Source organism: Stegostoma tigrinum, chromosome 6 (assembly GCF_030684315.1).
Source record: "Stegostoma tigrinum isolate sSteTig4 chromosome 6, sSteTig4.hap1, whole genome shotgun sequence".
NCBI classification, from domain to species: domain Eukaryota; kingdom Metazoa; phylum Chordata; class Chondrichthyes; order Orectolobiformes; family Stegostomatidae; genus Stegostoma; species Stegostoma tigrinum.
Genome location: NC_081359.1, coordinates 3466231 through 3485688, shown reverse-complemented (window position 1 = coordinate 3485688; position 19458 = coordinate 3466231). Strand labels below are relative to the sequence as shown.

At 38.6% G+C, this 19458-nt stretch overlaps 1 protein-coding gene across 1 annotated transcript in view; it reads right to left on the bottom strand.

Annotated features, from left to right (window-relative positions):
* LOC125453325 (protein diaphanous homolog 3-like) overlaps positions 1-19458 on the bottom strand; it is a 507084-nt gene that overhangs the window by 384387 nt on the left and 103239 nt on the right. Inside the window, exons 6-11 of the mRNA XM_059646411.1 lie at positions 14690-14761; positions 14510-14579; positions 13600-13736; positions 9505-9610; positions 3000-3110; positions 1388-1506 (exon numbers count right to left, since the gene is read on the bottom strand). Of these exons, the coding sequence (XP_059502394.1) occupies positions 1388-1506; positions 3000-3110; positions 9505-9610; positions 13600-13736; positions 14510-14579; positions 14690-14761 (615 nt within the window). The remainder of the gene's footprint in view (positions 1-1387; positions 1507-2999; positions 3111-9504; positions 9611-13599; positions 13737-14509; positions 14580-14689; positions 14762-19458) is intronic.

Below are 19458 nucleotides of genomic sequence, written 5' to 3'. Positions count from 1 at the left end.
TAAAAGGGAAACAAATCCGGCACTCTAGTTCCACCACCTTATCAAGTTACCTTGCCCTGTGCCCAAACACTTGCCTGTTCAGGCACATGGCAGAAACCCATGACTCTCAGTAAATTTCATTCTGCAAGAAACGGACAGCAACATCAATGGCATACATTTCAAGATCAGTCTCTGCTGTTGAATCTGGAACATGACTAAGTGTTAGACACCAATAACCAGGTGAAACACTTCAGTGTTCAGGAAATGGAAAGCCTCTATTGTGCTCTGCAGGATAAGCATCAGATGCAGAGTGAAGCAGAGTTGAACTATATCCCTGATCATCTTCAAAGGAAAAGTCCGTTTGCACCAATGTTAGTTTCTGTTTTTAGTTTCAAAAACACTTAATAATGTCTAGGGTGAAATAACAATGTAAAAGTAAGATTTTGTTGCATGAATTTTCATTCATTGGAAACTTTGTTGAGATTGCTCAAGCCAGCTAAACTTAAATAGCTCAAACCAAGTAGAAAAAAAAACTTTCATTGCACCTGGAATCAAATGAAATATGGCTTGCTGTGCCATATGATCCGCAGCACTAAATTACTGGAATTGAAAACACAGCTTTGATTGCTTTTGACCCTCAAGTAAGCAAAAATTACTGGTTAGAATCTGTAAACTGGCAATGGGTCTTTGGTCGTCTGTTTGAATCAGTAAACTGCAGCCTAATTGAACATTAGTCAAAGCATTGTTTTATTCCACAGCTTTCACTTAACTACAAAAGGTTTCTAATATCCAATTAATTTCACTTATCACCACTTTTTCTGCTTTACTAAGAAAGAACATCTTTACAATAAAGAGTTCAAAAGAATTTCACTGAGCAAGGGAAGTCTTTCCTCCACTCAATAAATCTTGTCTCACCAGCTCATGTAGTCTTAAAACATTCAGAATTTCAGCACTAAGATCAGGAGTAAACTTGCTTCATTTCCCAGTTCATTTTCGAAATAGCTGATTTGAAATTAATTTCTTTAAACAATTTCTGACCTTGAGAATATTTAATACTATCAAGATTTCTGAAAATAACTGAAAATAAAAACAACAGGCATGTGTAGTCCAAAACATCTAAATTATGTATCCTGCCAGTCCCGATTTTGGGCTTTAGGTTTTGTCTAAAAGCTTAATATTACAGATAGGACTGTGACAAGCTCAAAAAGCTTCTTGCTGTGTAGACAACAGAGTTTGGCTGTTCTAGTTTGTGAAATGGAACATAACCTTGAGCATTTTCCAAATAAATATATTTCTTGAAGTACTTACACTTTGATAAACCATTACAGATGATATTTTTTAACTTTCAACTGTAATATGCCAGTTTACAGAATGATTATGGAAATCTTATTCTACAATAAAAGGATATTCTAGTTCAGATCGAACATCATCTAAGCGATGTGAAAGCTCAAGCATATCTTCTTCTTTATGCTCATCAAAAACTTTTAGCTGGATGTCCAATGCATCATTTTCAATTAATCTCAACTCCTGTGAAAACAAATCAGCAAAAATAATAATTTCAGCTCAATTCATATAGCTCAAGAGACAGAAATTAATATCCTGGGGAAATTAACTCATTATTTAAACCTGCAGTATATGAGCATTAACAGGAAATAATCTTTTAGTATTTCAAGGACTTCTGTATGCACATTACTTAATTTAAAATTGCATTGCAAGTAACTGAGAATGCATAATTTGAATTTTAAACTAAATTCTGTTATTTTTTAAAACCTGAATCAATTTTATTTCTTGCTGGCTAAATGTTAATGTTAGCAACATCGTTCACATATTAGAATGGGCAACAGAGACATAAGCATTGGAAAGAACCAATGATAAGCTGATTAAAACAAATGTACAACACAACATAGGGCATGCATCATATTTAGTATCTGAGAGACAAATGTTATTAACGTTCACAATACTAGCCAAATCAGCTGGATAAGCCATTAATATTACAGTTGGGTCGAAAAAAAGGACAGGAACAAAAGAAAACTGACTCACATATTAAGACTCATCTCAATAATTTTGTTTTTGCTTTCTCTATTTTAATATAAACAATATTCATTTCTTCTTGTTACCTTCACTGAACAGTATCTCTCCACTTCATAAACTCAAGATTGAATGATTTTTGTTTTGTAAAGATGTTAAGGGTTACACAACAGGTTGGTGGAATTCAGGCACAAGTTCGCCATAATCTAACTGAATGGCAGAACAATCTATGAAGTTGATACATACGACTGTTTCAACAGTGTCCCATTTCCATCCTTTTGAGTTTTGGTCAACATATGAACAGAAGGTCATTCAAATAGTACTACCACTGTAATAAATGCCCTGTACCTGCAACTATTGAAAAACAATTTGAGACAAGACTGTTACCCTAATATTAGCTATTACTACAGGTGACCATGACTATCATTATAATTTGTTCCATAGCACTTGCACTGAGGTAAACCAATGCTTCAACATACCGAATCTTTTGAGTTTTTTTAATCTACTGTATCACATACAATATCCTTCCAACAACAGTGTTGAAAGAAACATTTATTCACAAAGTATGAGGTTGATCAGGAAGCTCACACAATTGATAAACAGCAGAAAAAGCACGCTGTCTCGAGAGATCTGTAAGGAGATGCACTGAACAGCTGCCTAAATGACAGTACGAACTGTTCTTTATAAAAGATCGAACAAATTCGCTCCACCCAACTGAATTCCATTTCCTTCATTCACCCATAATGATTACATACCCACTTCCCTTCCATTAATGCTTTTTTGATTTAGTTCTTTTGAACTTGACAATTAATTTTTCAAGGTCTAAAAATTAACAAATAAGTTTGGGCCCTCCCTCCAAAGACATTTTAATTCTATATTACATACAATTACATCAATTTACTTTATGATCCAAGCTGTCTGATATTTAGCAAGTGAATACACTCATGCAGATTTCTTCAGGATAAAACAACATTGATTTGCACTGTTCTTACCGGCAGTATCTCTCTCAATCCACAACGCCCAAACTCATTTCGTAAGTGTATTCTCAAGTCTAAATCATCGGGAGTGGTCACAAGTGCATTAATTAGCTGCATACAAGCCACCTAGATATGGGATAAAATAAAGAGTTCGAATTCAGAAGCATAATAGTAATCAATATCACACTAGCCGAATGTCTAATGATGTTGAGCTCAGGGTTAAGGCAGAAATTAAACAGAACAGAAATTTGGAACCAAATATGCAACATTTAGCATGACCATACTTAACAAGGGCAGGTCACAATGGAACCATCGCATTCTGTCTTCTAACACATTCATAAATGGCTGTAATATTTTGAATGACTTAATCATTGTTTTAATCAAAATTATTGAACGTTGTAGAAGCTAATAAATTGAGACAAAGCTCTAACTGTTTAATTTAAATTAAATTAATTAGGAATGGCAGAAACGTGTATTGGTATTGTCATTGCAGAACACTTCACCCTGATTAACCAATTATTTACTACACACATATCCACGTACTTGACAGCTCAGCACTGACCCCACTCTTTTTCCTCAGTGGTTTCTCCGGTCTGACTGCAAGGACCTTTGTAGTATATAAGAATTACGTAGGAGCAGATCCACATTTTGTGTTATCTGTGTGAAGACCGTTCCCCCATTCATGTCAGTTTAGTAATCAAAAGGCCCAGGCTAATGCTCTGGATTCAAGAGTTCGAATCCTATCTCAGCAAACAGTGAAATTGGAACTCAATAAAATATCTGCCATTAAAAAATTAGTCTAATTGCAACCATAAATCATTCTTGATTGTTATAAAAACCTATCTGGTTCAGTAATGCCCGTTAGGGAAGGAAATTTGCTGTGTTTACCCCATCTGGTTGACATGTGACTTCTAGATCCAAAGCAAGATGGTTGAGCCTTAACTACCCACTGAAATGGCCAAGCAAGTCACTCAGTTGCAACAAAATGACCATGATGTCCTTGATAAGGAATAAAACACAACAAAAGATAAGGCTAACACAAGCCTGTCAACCTGGTAAAGTATTCCTTACAAACATCTGGTGGCTTGTACCAAAATTGGGTGAGCAGTCCCCATAGGCCAGGCAAGAAACAGCCTGACACTGTGTAAATCATGATTCCACAAAAATGACTATGTCCAAGAAAGCATAGTCAACATGCCTGTGTATCTCCTGTCGAACTGGGAGGACAGATCCACAAGAGATGGGGGGACAATCATATTCAATCACGTGGGAGTTGCCTTGAGAATCCTTAACATTGACTCTAAAGGCCTTGAAGTCTCTTGGTTTCAACTACAAACTGCAACTACAATCAAACTTCAGTACATGCCCATTGTTACCAATGCCATCAAGCTGAGAGTTCAACCTTTGACAATACAAATTGCAGGACTGCATGCCAGGAGCAATACCAGCAATAGCTATAAATAGCTGGTCGACCTGATAAAGCTGCAATACAGGACTACTTGCAGGCTAAACACACAAAAGCAGCAAACTGCTAGGAAGAAATATTGGCCATGGCATGATTTAGCATGGATTAGAATGAAGTAATGACTTTTAGTTAACTTAATAGGCAACAATTATTTACCTCGTTTTTAAGCTTCTTTTTATTTACTCTTCTTTAAGAAAAGTAGTCAAAGTAAAAAGAAGAGAAAAACTCACAAGGAGGCTCAGGATACCAATGTGGCAGACAGATTTAAGTTTGTAAAAATGCAATATGGCTGAACCAGCAGTGACTCGCAAGGCCTTATTTGGAAATGAAAGCTGAGAATGACCCTGTACCACATCAAACAGATGAAGCAATGAGGTTTTGTCAAAGCTGGGAATGAAACACAGGTTCTGGAAAGGAGACAGGGGATTGGCTGGGAACTGAGATATTGGACAACTCTGCAATTTTAGATTGTGTGAAGAATAAGACATAGAATCATAGAATCCCAACAGTACAGGAGGTGATGATTTGGCCATCAAATGTGCAACGGCCTTTCAAAGAGCATGGATTAAGAAAGCACTGTTACCAAAAACCTCAAAGAGGAATGAGTTCAAGACAAGGTGGTATTCACAAGGAAAAGGTGAGTGAGGATTATTTTTGCTCTGTATAGGAATGGGCTTTAAAAGGGAGGGGTCAGTGCCTAATTTAAAAGAATTGGACAGAACATCTGAGAAGCACAGAAGGCAAGATGGGTAGTCAAAAAATCATTGAAGGGTTTTTTTTAAATTTTGTTATTTCATGGGATGTAGACATCACTGGCAAGATCAGCATTTTTTCCCAATCCCTAACTGAGTAGCTTGAAAGGCATTGCAGAAAAAAACTAAAATAATTGGACGTATTAACAGTAAACTTCATGGTATGTGAGGTACTCAATTTTTGCTTTTTAAGCGTACTGGTTCAGCAGGTGCTAGTTAAAACCAAGTTTGCTGTATTTCAAACTTGTCTTTTGGTCTTGAGCGATGCACTTATTCATAGAACATAGAACAATACAGCGCAGAACAGGTCCTTCGGCCCTCGATATTGCGCCGACCTGAGAACTAATCTAGGCCCCTTCCCCTGTACTGTCCCATCATTATCCATTTGCTTATCCAAGGGCTGTTTAAATGCCCGTAATGTGGCTGAGTTAACTACATTAGCAGGCAGGACGTTCCACCCCCTTACCACTCTCTGAGTAAAGAACCTGCCTCTGACATCTGTCTTAACTCTATCACCCCTCAATTTGTAGCTATGCCCCCTCGTACAAACTGAAGTCATCATCCTTGGAAAAAGACTCTCACTGTCCAATCTATCTAATCCTCTGATCATCCTGTAAGTCTAAATCCCCTCTTAGCCTCCTTCTCTCCAATGAGAACAGACCCAAGTCCCTCAGTCTTTCTTCATAGGGTCTGCGCTCCAGATCAGGCAACATCTTGGTAAATCTCCTCTGCACCTTTTCCAATGCTTCCATATCCTTCCTGTAATGGGGTGACCAGAACTGCACGCAATATTCCAAATGAGGCCGCACTAGCGTTTTGTACAGTTGCAGCATGACATCACAGCTCCAGAACTCAATCCCTCTACCAATAAAACCTAACGCACCGTAAGCAACTTTCAGGGATCTATGTACATGGACACCAAGATCCCTCTGCACATCTACACTACCAAGAATCTTTCCACTGACCCAGTATTCTGCCTTCCTATTATTCCTCCCAAAGTGAATCAACTCACATTTATCCGTATTAAACTCCATTTGCCACCTTTCGGCCCAATTCATTGTTGAAGATGGATTATTTATGGAGTTTCCTCCTCCTCCTTGTTATTTACTTGTCCTCCACTATTCACGACCGATGTGGCCCAAGTGCAGAGCTTAGAATTGATCAATTAACTGCGGAATCCAATGGTTGCAGCTCCATTGTACAATGCATTTGCTCTTGAGCATGTGAGTAGTCATATGTAATAACTCTACCAGTTTGGCACCATATTATTGAGCAAGCCTGGCAATCCCTCTTGCACTTTCCACTGAACAATGGTTGAATCTGAGATGGGTAGATTGGTGAAGATCAGGTCAGGCAAAATACTCTCTCTTGGTGTTTCCATCACCATTTCGCACAAACCTAGTCTACTATCTACAGGCTTTAGGACTCAGTAGCTTGGTCAGTGTTGATGCTTCCTAAGCCACTCTTTGTGGTGAACACTGGAGTCTCCCACCCAGAGCATAGTCTGTCCCTTTGCTACCTACAGTGTTTCATCCACGGTGTTCAACATTCAGAGTATTGTTTCATCAGCCAAGGTGGGTCATAGGTGAACATCAGCTTGGGTTTTCTTTGCCCTTGTTTGACCAGTAATCATTAGACTTCATGGTTTCCTAAGCACATGGTAAAGATTCCTTCCCACCTCTATACCATTGAGTCATCATCTTTGGTAGATCTGTCCTGTCAGTGGTCCAGGACATACCGAGTGATGGTGATGTCTAGCACAGTCTCATTCACAGAATTGTACCTTCCCGCAATGTCAGACTTGATTAGTCCGTGGAACAGCTGTTCCAATTTCAACGAAAAAACCCTTGATATTGAGGAGGAGGAATTTTCTGGCATTGCATGGCTGTATTTGCTAATTTTCTTTTTGATGTGAGGTTGCCGTTTTGGTTTCTGTCCTTCTTTTAGTCTTTGTAATGGTTTCACATGATTGAGTGGCTTACTTAGCCATTCCAGTGGGCAGTTAAGAGTCAGTTATATTGCTATGGGTCTGGAATCACACATAAGCTTGACCAGGAAGGGATGGAAGATTTCCTTCCGAAAGGACATTTGTGAACTGGATGGGCTTTACAATAATTGATATGGTTGCAGTTAGATTGGGTTTTAATTCCAGATTAGCAACACAGTGCTAGGCATGTTAATTTAGGAGAAAATACTGCTTTTACATTATTTCATGTTTGATGTGGGGGATTTTGCAAAGGCACTTGCGTTGGTACTTCTCAGGTACTTTCACATGTCTATGCTAAACTGTCCAAGTCTGAAATGTACAAAAGTGCACAGACCATCTATTGCCCAGCCAACTACGAGCTCATTTTCAGGTTGGAAATCCTAATCCTCAAATATGCTTTTACTCAGTAGAAGCACAGATGAATTTTATTGTTTTGACAGCCTTTGTAGAGAATAGATTCTCAAGAGATGAAAAAGGGTCCACATTTTCCAGGATGTCGACCAATGGGACAAAGCATTTCACTCTAGAGGTTACTTGGAAGATGGCTTTAGTCTAACAGGCTAACAAGTGGAAGTTCCATTTCCTTCAGAGAAGTCAGCAATGATCCAAAGCTCAGCTTCTGAGTTACTGCGCATTCAAAGATCATTAGCATACAAAAGCTCAGGTTTAGGGTTAGGGTCAGTGATTCTGCTTTGGATTGAACAGGTTGGTCACTTTCCTATCTGTTGTTTAGATTATCACCTAGGCAACAGGGAATTTGAGGTGAGATGTGATATCGCCACCAGCCAAACGAAGAAGAGAGTTGACTCAACAACAGAATCTTGTATGACCCCAACCTTCATTGAGATAGACTGAGGCATTTCTGATGGTCAGGGTCACAGTTTCTATGTCATTGTGGACTAAGCGGAGGAGTGGATAAATTTCCGAGTGAAACCAAATTTGAGAGGGATACTCCTTTGGTTTTTGCACAGTCAGAGTTCAAGTTTTCTTTTTAAAAATCAAAATTAGCCATGTACAGCAGTCAATGCTGTTCTGGATGTGAGTTTGCTCGCTGAGCTGGAAGGTTCGTTTTCAGACGTTTCGTCACCATTCTAGGTAACATCATCAGTGAGCCTCCGAAGCGCTGGTGTTATGTCCCGCTTTCTATTTATCTGGTTAGGTTTCCTTGGGTTTGGTGATGTCATTTCCTGTGTTGGTGATGTCATTTCCTGTTCTTTTTCTCAGGGGATGGTAGATTGGCTCCAAATCAATGTGTTTGTTGATGGAGTTCCGGTTGGAATGCCATGCTTCTAGGAATTCTCGTGCAGGTCTCTGTTTGGCTTGTCCTAGAATGGACGTGTTACATCCATCCTAGGACAAGCCAAACACAGACACGCACGAGAATTCCTAGAAGCATGGCATTCCAACCGGAACTCCATCAACAAACACATTGATTTGGAGCCAATCTACCATCCCCTGAGAAAAAGAACAGGAAATGACATCACCAACCCAAGGAAACCTAACCAGATAAATAGAAAGCGGGACATAACACCAGCGCTTCGTCGGAGGCTCACTGATGATGTTACCTAGAATGGTGACGAAACGTCTGAAAACGAACCTTCCAGCTCAGCGAGCAAACTCACATCCAGAACCTCAACCTGAGCTACAAATCTTCTCAAAACTCGCTAGTCAATGATGTTCCTTGCACTTAACTTGTACTTACCATGCACCAAATAGCATTTGAAAGCAAAAGTCACAATGTGACTCTGGAAGGAGATCTTCGGCCACTGGGAAAAGGGACTGAGAAGGAAGTGGTGGATGTGGGTACAATTACAACATTTAAATGACATACAGATAGGTACATGAATAGGAAAGGCTGAAGGGATATGGGCCAGGAGCAGACAGGTAGGACTTGTTAGTTATGTTTCATATGGACTAGTTGGACCGAAGGATCTGTTTCTGTGCTGTAGGAATCTACCACTAAGTAAAAGCTGTGAAATCTCTGGTCTATAAAAGTAAATGTGACCTGGTGCCCATTATATCAGAATTCACTGCATCCTAGTGTCAAAATAGATGATTCAGTTCATAACAAAAACTATACAACAGAGAAACATTTAATGATGGAGAATCAGATTCTGAACTTCCATGTTCCAATCTTCAAACCACCCAGCAGTACTCGACTAAAGAACCAATTGCATTCAGTTAAATTTCCCTTTCAATTTCTGAAGTTTTGAATGCATGACAGCATAATGTTTCAAAGTAGTCAGGCGAAGATGATTCAGTGAGCGACGTGAGTGTATGTCATATCCAATCGTGCCATCTCAAGAGTAGACAAACCTTTAATTGAACAGAGGTGTCACGTAGGCCTTCCACAATGGGGTAGAATCTTGCCCATTTCCTTAATTCCCCTGCTGTAGTTATGGCTTCCAAAATGTTTTCAAGGCTTAAAGATAATTTAACAACAGTGTCAAAAACAATCAAAACAGAGTACAACGTTGTTGATATATGATAAAATAAACTGTTTAAAATGGGCATCTAAAATGCAACCAAAAATTTTAATGATACAATAGATGGAAGCATTGGAGGTGGGGCAAACACACATTAAGCACAGATACATTGGTTCAGATTTTCCAATGGCCAGACAGTCATGAATCCAAAGCACCTGTGAAATCCCCATTGCAGCACTCTCGAAAGGAATTGCCCAGGAAATTGAAGATTTCACTGAGCAAATTCTCCATGTCAGGAAACCTCCAGAAGTCTGCATTTAAATCAGAGGATTCAGAAGGTTCCAATGAAATTAAATGATTAGTTACTCATGAAAAGTTAGACTATTAGCTACGTTGTCTAATTCTTGAGTAATTATTCAGCTGACGACATACTTACTTCACAAAGCCCAGCTACACCTCCCCAATCCTAACTCCCCAGGATGCTGACCTGATTCACACAGGAGCAAAACCACCTTAGTTTTGGGCCTGACGTCTCCCTATACTCCTTAGCTGAAACTTCTTCATCCCTAGGAGCAATCTGTCTTCACCTATTCCTGACCAAACAGCTCTTGACCTATTCACTCCTGCACCCCACACTCTCTGAACCTGAACTCCTTCCCTCACTCTGCAGCAGACCCCATTTTACCTTCTCAGGAGCCAACACTCCTTCACCTTCTTCAGACCTGAATCACTTCTTCCACTGTAAATGTGGAGTGGTTGCGGGGAGGGTGTATTCTCGTCTCTCACTGCCCTTTGCCCCCTTGAACTCCTGGGGCATGCTTGCAACCCACTTTGTACCTCCCCTAATGCATTCCTAACCTGCTCCTTCTTCCCACACACCCTCCCCTTCCCTGTTCAAAAACTGACCTACATGCACACCACTCCATCACTGGCCTCCTCTTACCCTTCCCCGGCCTAAGTCCACCTCTTTGAACCCTACCCCGACTTCCCCCATGAGACCCAGTTTCTCATAATCACTCCAGCCTACACATCACTTGCCTGAGCCTTTGGTTGCCCGACCTAGATGGCATCCTGGCAATCTACCCTCTCCCCACTTGGCTTCCTATTTACTTGACACACAGGGGCCATCCGTGTAAGACTGCCATTCCTTGGAAATTCTGGGCCATTGTTAGAGGTCAGAGTTAGAGAGTCATACAACTTAGAAATATTCTTTTTCTTTTTCCCCCTCTCTCTCTCTCTCTCTCCAAATATAACTATTAAAGGAGAGCAGTATATCAAAGGGACATGTTTTAATGCCATACAAGAATTGATTTTCACCTTGTAGGTTATGAAGAATAATCTTCCCTATTTGGAAGTCAAAGCAGCATACCAACAAAAGTTATAAATGAGAACAGGGTATTAAGCACATTCTCAAGGTCATTAATTCTCAAATGGTGATATGTGATCTTACTTCAGACGACACCAATGTTTTGCACTTGGTGAGCTTGCTTCATAGTTTTGTCTTGATATCCATTCCAAATCTCTTTTCCCCAAGTTCCTCTTTTCATGTTTACCTGACATATTTATTACCACTACACCACAAAGGACCAGTTATCACAGTTTAATTTGCAATAAAGCCATGCCTGCTCAATCCAAGAGCTAGAATGAGCTGTTAGATGTTTTGGCAATTGCAGAAGCACAATTTTCCAAAGGATATCTGCATCAATTTTCCTTTTTATTTTTCATTTTTTGACGTGAGCAGCAAATATGATCAGCCTATAATCATGCTCAATCATCATTTACATAATAGGAGTCTAAGAATAGCAACTTGCAAAATCCCAAAACATTTCTCCTAAATTTAGGACAAAACCTCTCAAGCTCCTTCAACCTTCCTTTGTCAAAGGTCAGTTGACATGTTGTTCTCTGGATTTCTGGGGCATTTTATTTCACAGTAAGTCTTCCATTTGGAACTTCATCAAAAGTGATTCCACAACATAAACACACTGGATTATACAGCATTTTTAAAATTAATCATAAAAGTTTTCAGGCAGGATACTGACCTTCCAAATCCACATTTTCTATTTCTTACTAAGTTACCGCATCTGATTTTCTTCCAAACTGCCCACCAGAATATATTTTATTTGTTCTTGAGGAGGGTTAAAAAAAGTGGTTTGCCACATCTGACTACTCTAATCAATGCTCTGCAATTCAATTCTGAAACTAAAGCTGTGAATATTCTTTAAAAGACATAGCTCATTATTTGTGCTATAATTTTGTTTCGGAGTGCTTAGACAAGGACCCTGAAGGGGTCTTTCCATGTGAAGGAGTACTCACTGTCTCCTCCTTTTATGATGTATTTGTTTCTTTTTCCCCAAATTTTCAAATCACAGTTCATGACAAAATTGTATTTAAAATAATTCATGTCCAACTAATAACACATGGATAATAATTTATGAACCAAAAGTGTTAACATTGTATGTTAATTTGGTTTCCAATTACTTTCTAAATACTGATTTAGCAACTATACATCCATCTTTTCATTATCTTTCCTCTTTCAAATATTGAGCAGATAGTCAATATATATTTAGCATATTATCACTGTAAGCATGCTAAACCATGAGTTAATCAGTAAATATCCTAAAATCTTTAACTACAACTGTCAAATCAATGTAGAAGCGAACAAAATTACTCAAATATTCTAAAAGATAACAGTATCAAGATAACTTAATTTGAATACCACATATCAATTTCCTTTTACATCAATGTTATAGCAACTATCAATGGTCAAAACTCAAGAACTTTTATTGAGGTCAAACATTTCACTAAGGTAACGGCAGCAACAGCATCTACAATGAATGGAAACATGCTATCGTAAATAAATGGACAGAGGACCTATGGAGTGTGTGTCCTCAGATCCTTGAGGGTAGCTGGACAGGAGGATATGTTGGCCAAGCAGACAAAATGGATACTTGTTTTGTCAGTCAAGGCATAGACTTCAGACTCAAGACATAGAAAGAAGTTATGTCAAACTGCATAAAACACTAGCTAGGCCAAAGCTGGAGTATTACTTGCAGTTGAGGTCCCTACACAATAGGAAAGATGTAATATCATTCAGATGGAACAAGCAGTTTTAGGATGGTAATACCTGGGCTAAAGAATTTTAGCAGTAAGGAAAGATTGGATGGGGTAAGGTCATTACTTGGGAATAAAGGAGTTGAGGAGATTAAAAATTTGAGGGGTCTAGATAGAGAAGATAAAATGCCCTCTACCTCTTCATCGAAAGGTCCATAACCAGGGCGAAGTAGTATGAGGTTTACAGGAGATTCGAGGAGAAAGATTTTCACTCGTATGTGGGTGAGGACAACATCGACATTGTCTGGAAGCTTGATAGAGGTAGAAATCTGTATTTCATTGAAAAAGTAATTGAACATGCACTTGAAGTGTAGTAACCTACAGAGCTTTAGAACGAGACCTGGTACATTGGATAAGGCTAGATGATTACTAGTGGGCTGGCACATAATAGATCAAATTGTCTCTTTTATTATTTTAAGTTTCTGTGGTTCAATATAGACTGAAGAAAACACTTGAATACTAATTATGATAAATGGATGCAAATTGCAAAAACATGCTAAAAGCACAACTAATGTGTCAACTACAAGTATAATGGGAATTTAAAACAGAGAGGATTAACATTAACTTTAAACTCATCTAGTGGAGGAAAGATCAGTATAAAGAATCATTTCACCACAGGAATTATGTACGAATTTTCTTCCTTTACATCATCACAAAGCATTTTAAACAAGCCCAATTAATGCAATCACCACTATGTCCCTTGGCAAATGGAATAAATCTTCTGTTAAAAATAAATATCACCACATCACAATAATGCTTTCAGGTACCAGATATAATTAACGTGTATTATTTCTTCAAATGTCCAATATTGCAACGTTGCCTCCTGTGAAGCTTACATTCAATAGCACTAACAAAAAAAAAAGCATCCACTTACATATTTTCTTCTCCAACAATACAGATTGCTGATAAAAGCTTGATTGCATCTGTCATCATGGTAGGCTGCCTAGGATCAACAGCTCTGGCCAGCAAGAATATACTTCGTTCTTCTTCCAGGATTCTCTCCAATCCATACTAAAATTAGTGAGGTGGTAAATTTATTGCATATTAGTCACAAGTTTTTTTTTCGAGCTTACAGAGTAATTTGCAATCAATACTAAATAAAGACATTTGCTATTTTTTCTAAACCAAACTAGCTCATTGCAGACCATTAGTTGCAGCTCAAATTATCTGCTATCTTTACATATGCAGGACTTCATTTCATAACTAAGCAAAGGATAAATAAGTTGAAGGATTTGGACATGTACTCAATCACATTCAATTGGCACATCATATTTTCATCAATTAACAATAGCTATGTCAACATGAAGTTATTTTAGAAAACAGATAAACTTCAAGTCAATATATTTTTGTGCTTAATCAAAAACTACATTTCTTTTTTTCAGGAAAAATTAATTGTTATTTCCAATAAATCAATGTGCATACCTTCAATGAAAAATCTGTATTGGAACATTAAACTTAATTTAATAAACAAAGACTTCAATATGATGACTTTAAAGTTTTGTTATTTATTACAAATGAGAAAAAACAAAGGCACCAAATCTAACAAATCTGAAATAACATCAAACATCACAGCAACACAGTAATTAAGTTAACAAGGTGTACAGCTGGATATACACAGCAGGCCAAGCAACAGCAGGGAGCAGGAAAGCTGATGTTTCGGGTCGAGACCTTTTTTTCGGAAGAAGGGTCTAAACCCGAAATGTCAGCTTTCCTGCTCTTCTGATGCTGCTTGGCTTGCGATTTTCCAGCATCGGCAGTTTCTACTATCTCAGTAATTAAGTTACCTTGTTGTTCATGAACGCTCTCAAACACTGAATCACTTTATGTTGACTTTTGCGGTCATTTTGTTCTTGACTATGATGAGAATAAAATAAAAAACTTTTATGTTAGTTCACAAGCCAAACACCATTTCAAAAAGCAAATGATTGGGCAACATAAAATATGGCATTAGAAACCACACCTACTTTTTATTGAGTAATTTCTCCAAGGCATCCAAAAGCTGCTTTAAACCTTCAATTCCAAAGCTTCCAACCCAACTGAAAACAAAACAGAAAAAACTGAACTACCAAACTAAAACATTGGTAAGTCAAGACACATCAATCTCAGCAAAGCACTAAACTGTTTTCAAAGAAACAAAATGATCCTATTTAACACCAAAGAATTTTTATAGATACTATTTTCCACTATAACCTGCTTCAAGTGTTTTAATTTTTGATTGAAACTAGAGGTGAAATTCAGTGTCCCAGTTGAGCAGGGCATGGGATTGGGTTGGGCATTTAATCAAGCATATCAATCGAGGGTGGAAAGCCCACTGCCTTCCTGAATCTCCCCCAGCCTTTTCTAAGACTGCGATGGGGAAGATAACGATCAGCCTTCTCAGTCCTCAGTCAGCTTAGGGCCTTATTTTTTTTGAACAAATTCCTCCCCATCCAAGCCCTTAACACAATGGCAGTCCCAATCTATGTTTGGAAAATTAAAATCCCCTGCTATTACAACATTATTATTCTTACAGATATCTGAGATCTCTCTACTTATTTGCTTCTCAGTTTCTCATTGACTATTGAGGAGCCTTTGGTGCAAGCTCATCAAGATAATCATACCCTTCATTTTTCTAAGTTCCACTCATACACCTTCACCAAAAGTCGAAGAATCCCAACAGATTTAAGTGGTATTTAATGCTGTCATTAATCACAGATGTGGCGACTGTAGTACTGCCAGTGGCTGTCCAGCCAGTAGATGGGACCATAGGCAATCATTAAATTAAGCCCCACACTTTAGTTGCAAATTATTTGAACCAGGTACTGCCACAGCAAATGCTTAAGTCAGTAAACGTCAATAAATCCATATGAAACAGAAAAGTACTTATCTGTAGCATATCTTTTAAAAGCAAGTATTTCAATGTATGATGCCTTTCTCAAAAATAAACTGTTACATGTATTATCCCCTCATTGGAATGAATTTGCATCAAGATCTTTTACTTCAAAAGAATAAGTTCTGGATAGAGAGGAACCCAATCTGATTTTGGGCTCTGATATCAAACTTGCCAAATTTCTCAGAAATTCATATTGACGTATCAAGCATTTAGCACAGTTTTCAAGCATGAATGTGGAGCTGGTATATCAAAAATGAAAGCCGAATCATTTACCCCATAGGTCATAATTGCTCAATTATTACTTTATTTTCATACATCCATTAAAATCTATACTTATTGATTTTCCCAGACAAAAACTTCTAACTTTATTGTGTAAGATGTTTAATAAAGCCCTGAGGGATGCAGGAACTCACTGCAAACAACAGCAACCTATGGCATTCCCCACACTCCATAATCTGCAATTAATTTATGTAAAATATATATTGATACATAAATGTTGGTCTGGTGAAAACAGAATAAAACTACAAAAATTCTGCTCTGTATTCTTCATGATTTGAGACATTTCATTTGTACTTATTCTTCAATGAATAAGGGTAAGCCTAAAACATTGTTAATTAGCTTTATCTAGATATATGAAAGTTCATTATTGCCGATCACTCACTAATGAGTCTGAATGTCCATCCAGGAAATGTTGTGTCACTGCTCGTGGATCCTTGTGAAGCCGACGAGCCTAATTCTGGACCCATATCTCCTAGAACACATTTGGCAGGTGATTCTGTGAAGTCGAAGTGGTCCTCGGCCTTGAAATCGCTGGCATTCCTTTCTCTCATTCCTCTTCTACACTTTGCTGGGCATTTTCAATGAATTGTGGCCCTTCACACAGGAGTTTCATCCAAGTCCGGTTCTTCGCAACAAGGGTCTCCTTTGCATTGACATCTATGTTGCATTTCTTGATGATAGCCTTCTGGGAATCTGTGAATTGCTTCCTTGGTCCTCCTCTCCTTCAAGTACCTTCACTGAACTGAGTGAAGATGATTCACTCTGGCAACTGAAATGTAAGGCATCCGAAGCACGTGGACAGTCAGTGGGGTTGGTTTCAATGATCACGGCCTCAATGCTGATGTTGTTGTCCGCTTCAAACATGCTGATGTTAGTACACCTGTCCTACCATCTGATGCATCAGACAGAATCTGTCTCAAATGGCATTGGCCTTAAGGTGGCACCTATATGTTTTCAGAGCCAAGTAGAAGGATGGCTGCCTTATACACCAGGATCTTGGTATCAGCACGAATGTCACGTTCATCGAAGACTCTCAATCTTCAGCATTCAAAGGTAGTGCTCACAGACTAGCTGAAATGTTGAACCTCTGTATCAATGTCTGCCTTAGATGAGAGGTAGCTCCCCAGGTAAGGGAAATATTCCATGTTAGGGAGGATTTCTCCATTGATCTTAATGGAAGAACGAGTTGGAATCTGATCTGGGACAGGTTGGCAAAAGATTTTAGTCTTATTGAGGTTGAGGCTGAGACCAATTCTACAAACGCTTTCATGAAGGCACCAAATCAGACTTGAAGATTATCTTCCGAAACAGCAGAGATGGCCTTGTCATCCACATGCTGAAGATCCACAAGTGAGGTCAGTGTCATTAGTTCTGACTGGTGTCCAGTTCTCAGAGAGGAAGACTCAGTTGGATCAACTACAAGTTGACCATTGTCCTGGCATGGACTGATGGTGTCATGAATTCACTGCAGATGCTTGGAAAATATAGTCACCATCAATTCAACTAGGAGTAAAATCCTATATTGCCTTCTAAGCTTTGTATTACCTTCTGGGTGGGAGAACATTGGAGTTATTTCCTTTTTTGCACATTTAAATGTATTACACACAGAGAGACAAAGTCCTTCAAGGCCAAATGCTTAGATAAAATAAACGGCATCTGAGAGGGAATTTAAAGCCTGATAAAGTAATAGATAATAATGGTAAGTTAGTACTTAATCAACATGGAAATCAAAGAATCAAGGCATATTTCTCAAAGTTATTTGAAATCAGTAACAAAATCCCAGAATCTGAGCAGTGACAACCGCAAATCAACAAGGGATTTTATATAACCTCAAATGTTCCTGTAATTCATGATTAAAATCCTGAGGAACAGAATACAATAAATCAAATATTAGATGGGGGTAATGTGCAGGAACATGGCACAAGGCACGGAGCTAACAAATCTAAAGGTCAATTTTCCAGCTTAACTTGGAACAACTGGTAGTCTGTAAGCACAGTCTTAATATGGAAACTGGACTTGCTGAGAATTGAAAAATAGACAACCTCAAATTTGTGGAGACAGAGTGGGAAACAAGCAAGGAGAGTGCTGACATGATGGAGTCCAGAGGTAACAATGGCACGAATAAGGGTTTCAGCAACAGATGAGCTAAGATGTCGAAATAGGTCATCTTAGAGATGGCACAAATGTGAGCCAGAAACTTGCCACAGGATCAGGTGTGACACTAAGGTTGAAAACTGGTTTGCACACAAACAGTTTACAGGAAAGTGTTGGAGTCAAAAGTAAGGGAATAGGATCTGGAGCAAAGATGGAAAACCATGTCCTCAGTCTCCCCAGTATTTCATTGGAAGTATTTCATTGGAGGAAATTTCTGTCCCCCTGGTACATGTCATAAAAGCAGTCTGAAAATTTAGCAACAGCGGAGGACTTTAGAGAACTGTTCATTAGGCAGAACTGGATGTTATCAATATATATACACATGAAAACTAAAGGTGTGTCTTTGATAGCTGCCAAAATTTATTTAGATGACAATTAAAAGATGGCCCATACTGGTTCATTCCTCAGAGTAATGCCTTGACCAGCATGTCTGATTTAAGTTTAAACAAAGATTGGCACTTGATTTATAGTTATCATCTAACTAGGGAATTCTCCGTCTCATTGCTTCTTCCAAAGTCCTCTCATACAATATTAAATGTTGGTCCTCCTTTACAGAAATGTTCTTGTGGAAGTTATGATGAGTCCAATGAAAAGTTTCGACAAAATATGTCTTTGTTTCAGCAGTACTCAAGTTCTATATTGCCAAACAGGCTATTTACTTCTTCAACAGAGGTACAACATAAGTTCATTAAACCAGAGATATAGGATCGGGGTTAGCCCATTTGGAAACATGAAATCTGCTCTACTATTTGATCATGGCTGATAGGTTTCTCAATCACATTCTCCTGCCTTTTCCCTGTAACCCTTGATGCTCTTATTAATCAAGAACCTATCTATCTCTGTCTTAAATACATGCAAAGACTTGGCTCCCATAGACCTATCGCAATGAGTTCCAGAGATTAACCATCTTCTGGCTGATACTGAGCCCAAAACTGCTCACAATACTCCAAATGCAATCTGAACAGATCCTTGTGTAAACTCAGCAGTGCATCTCTGCTCTTGTATTCTTGCCCAGGTAGTAATCCAGAGATTTTGTTTTGGTTCTGCTTTTCAATTTAGACCTTAGCTGCTCATATTCCCTCACTGGCTGTATTCAAGGTAGTTAATACAAGGCGTTTGAGTACCTCTTGAAACATAGCGTCCAGGTAACTCTCCCCCTCCCTGATACATCGTAGTATTCAAAGCAAAGCCTCCAGCTCATCAACTCTGACCAGTTCTTCAAGCAACTAACACTTGCTACAGATGTGGTGTCTCTGGATCACAGTGGGGTCAACTGTTCCCACATTTTGCTGTTACGACACATCAAGTGGCCTGGCATCTCACTCCTAGTTACTCAGACTTATTAATGGGAAAAGCTCAAGTTTCGAGAAGATTACATGCTAATGATTATGTGTTAATTACAGCTATAAAGTGTTCTGGTTACACCAC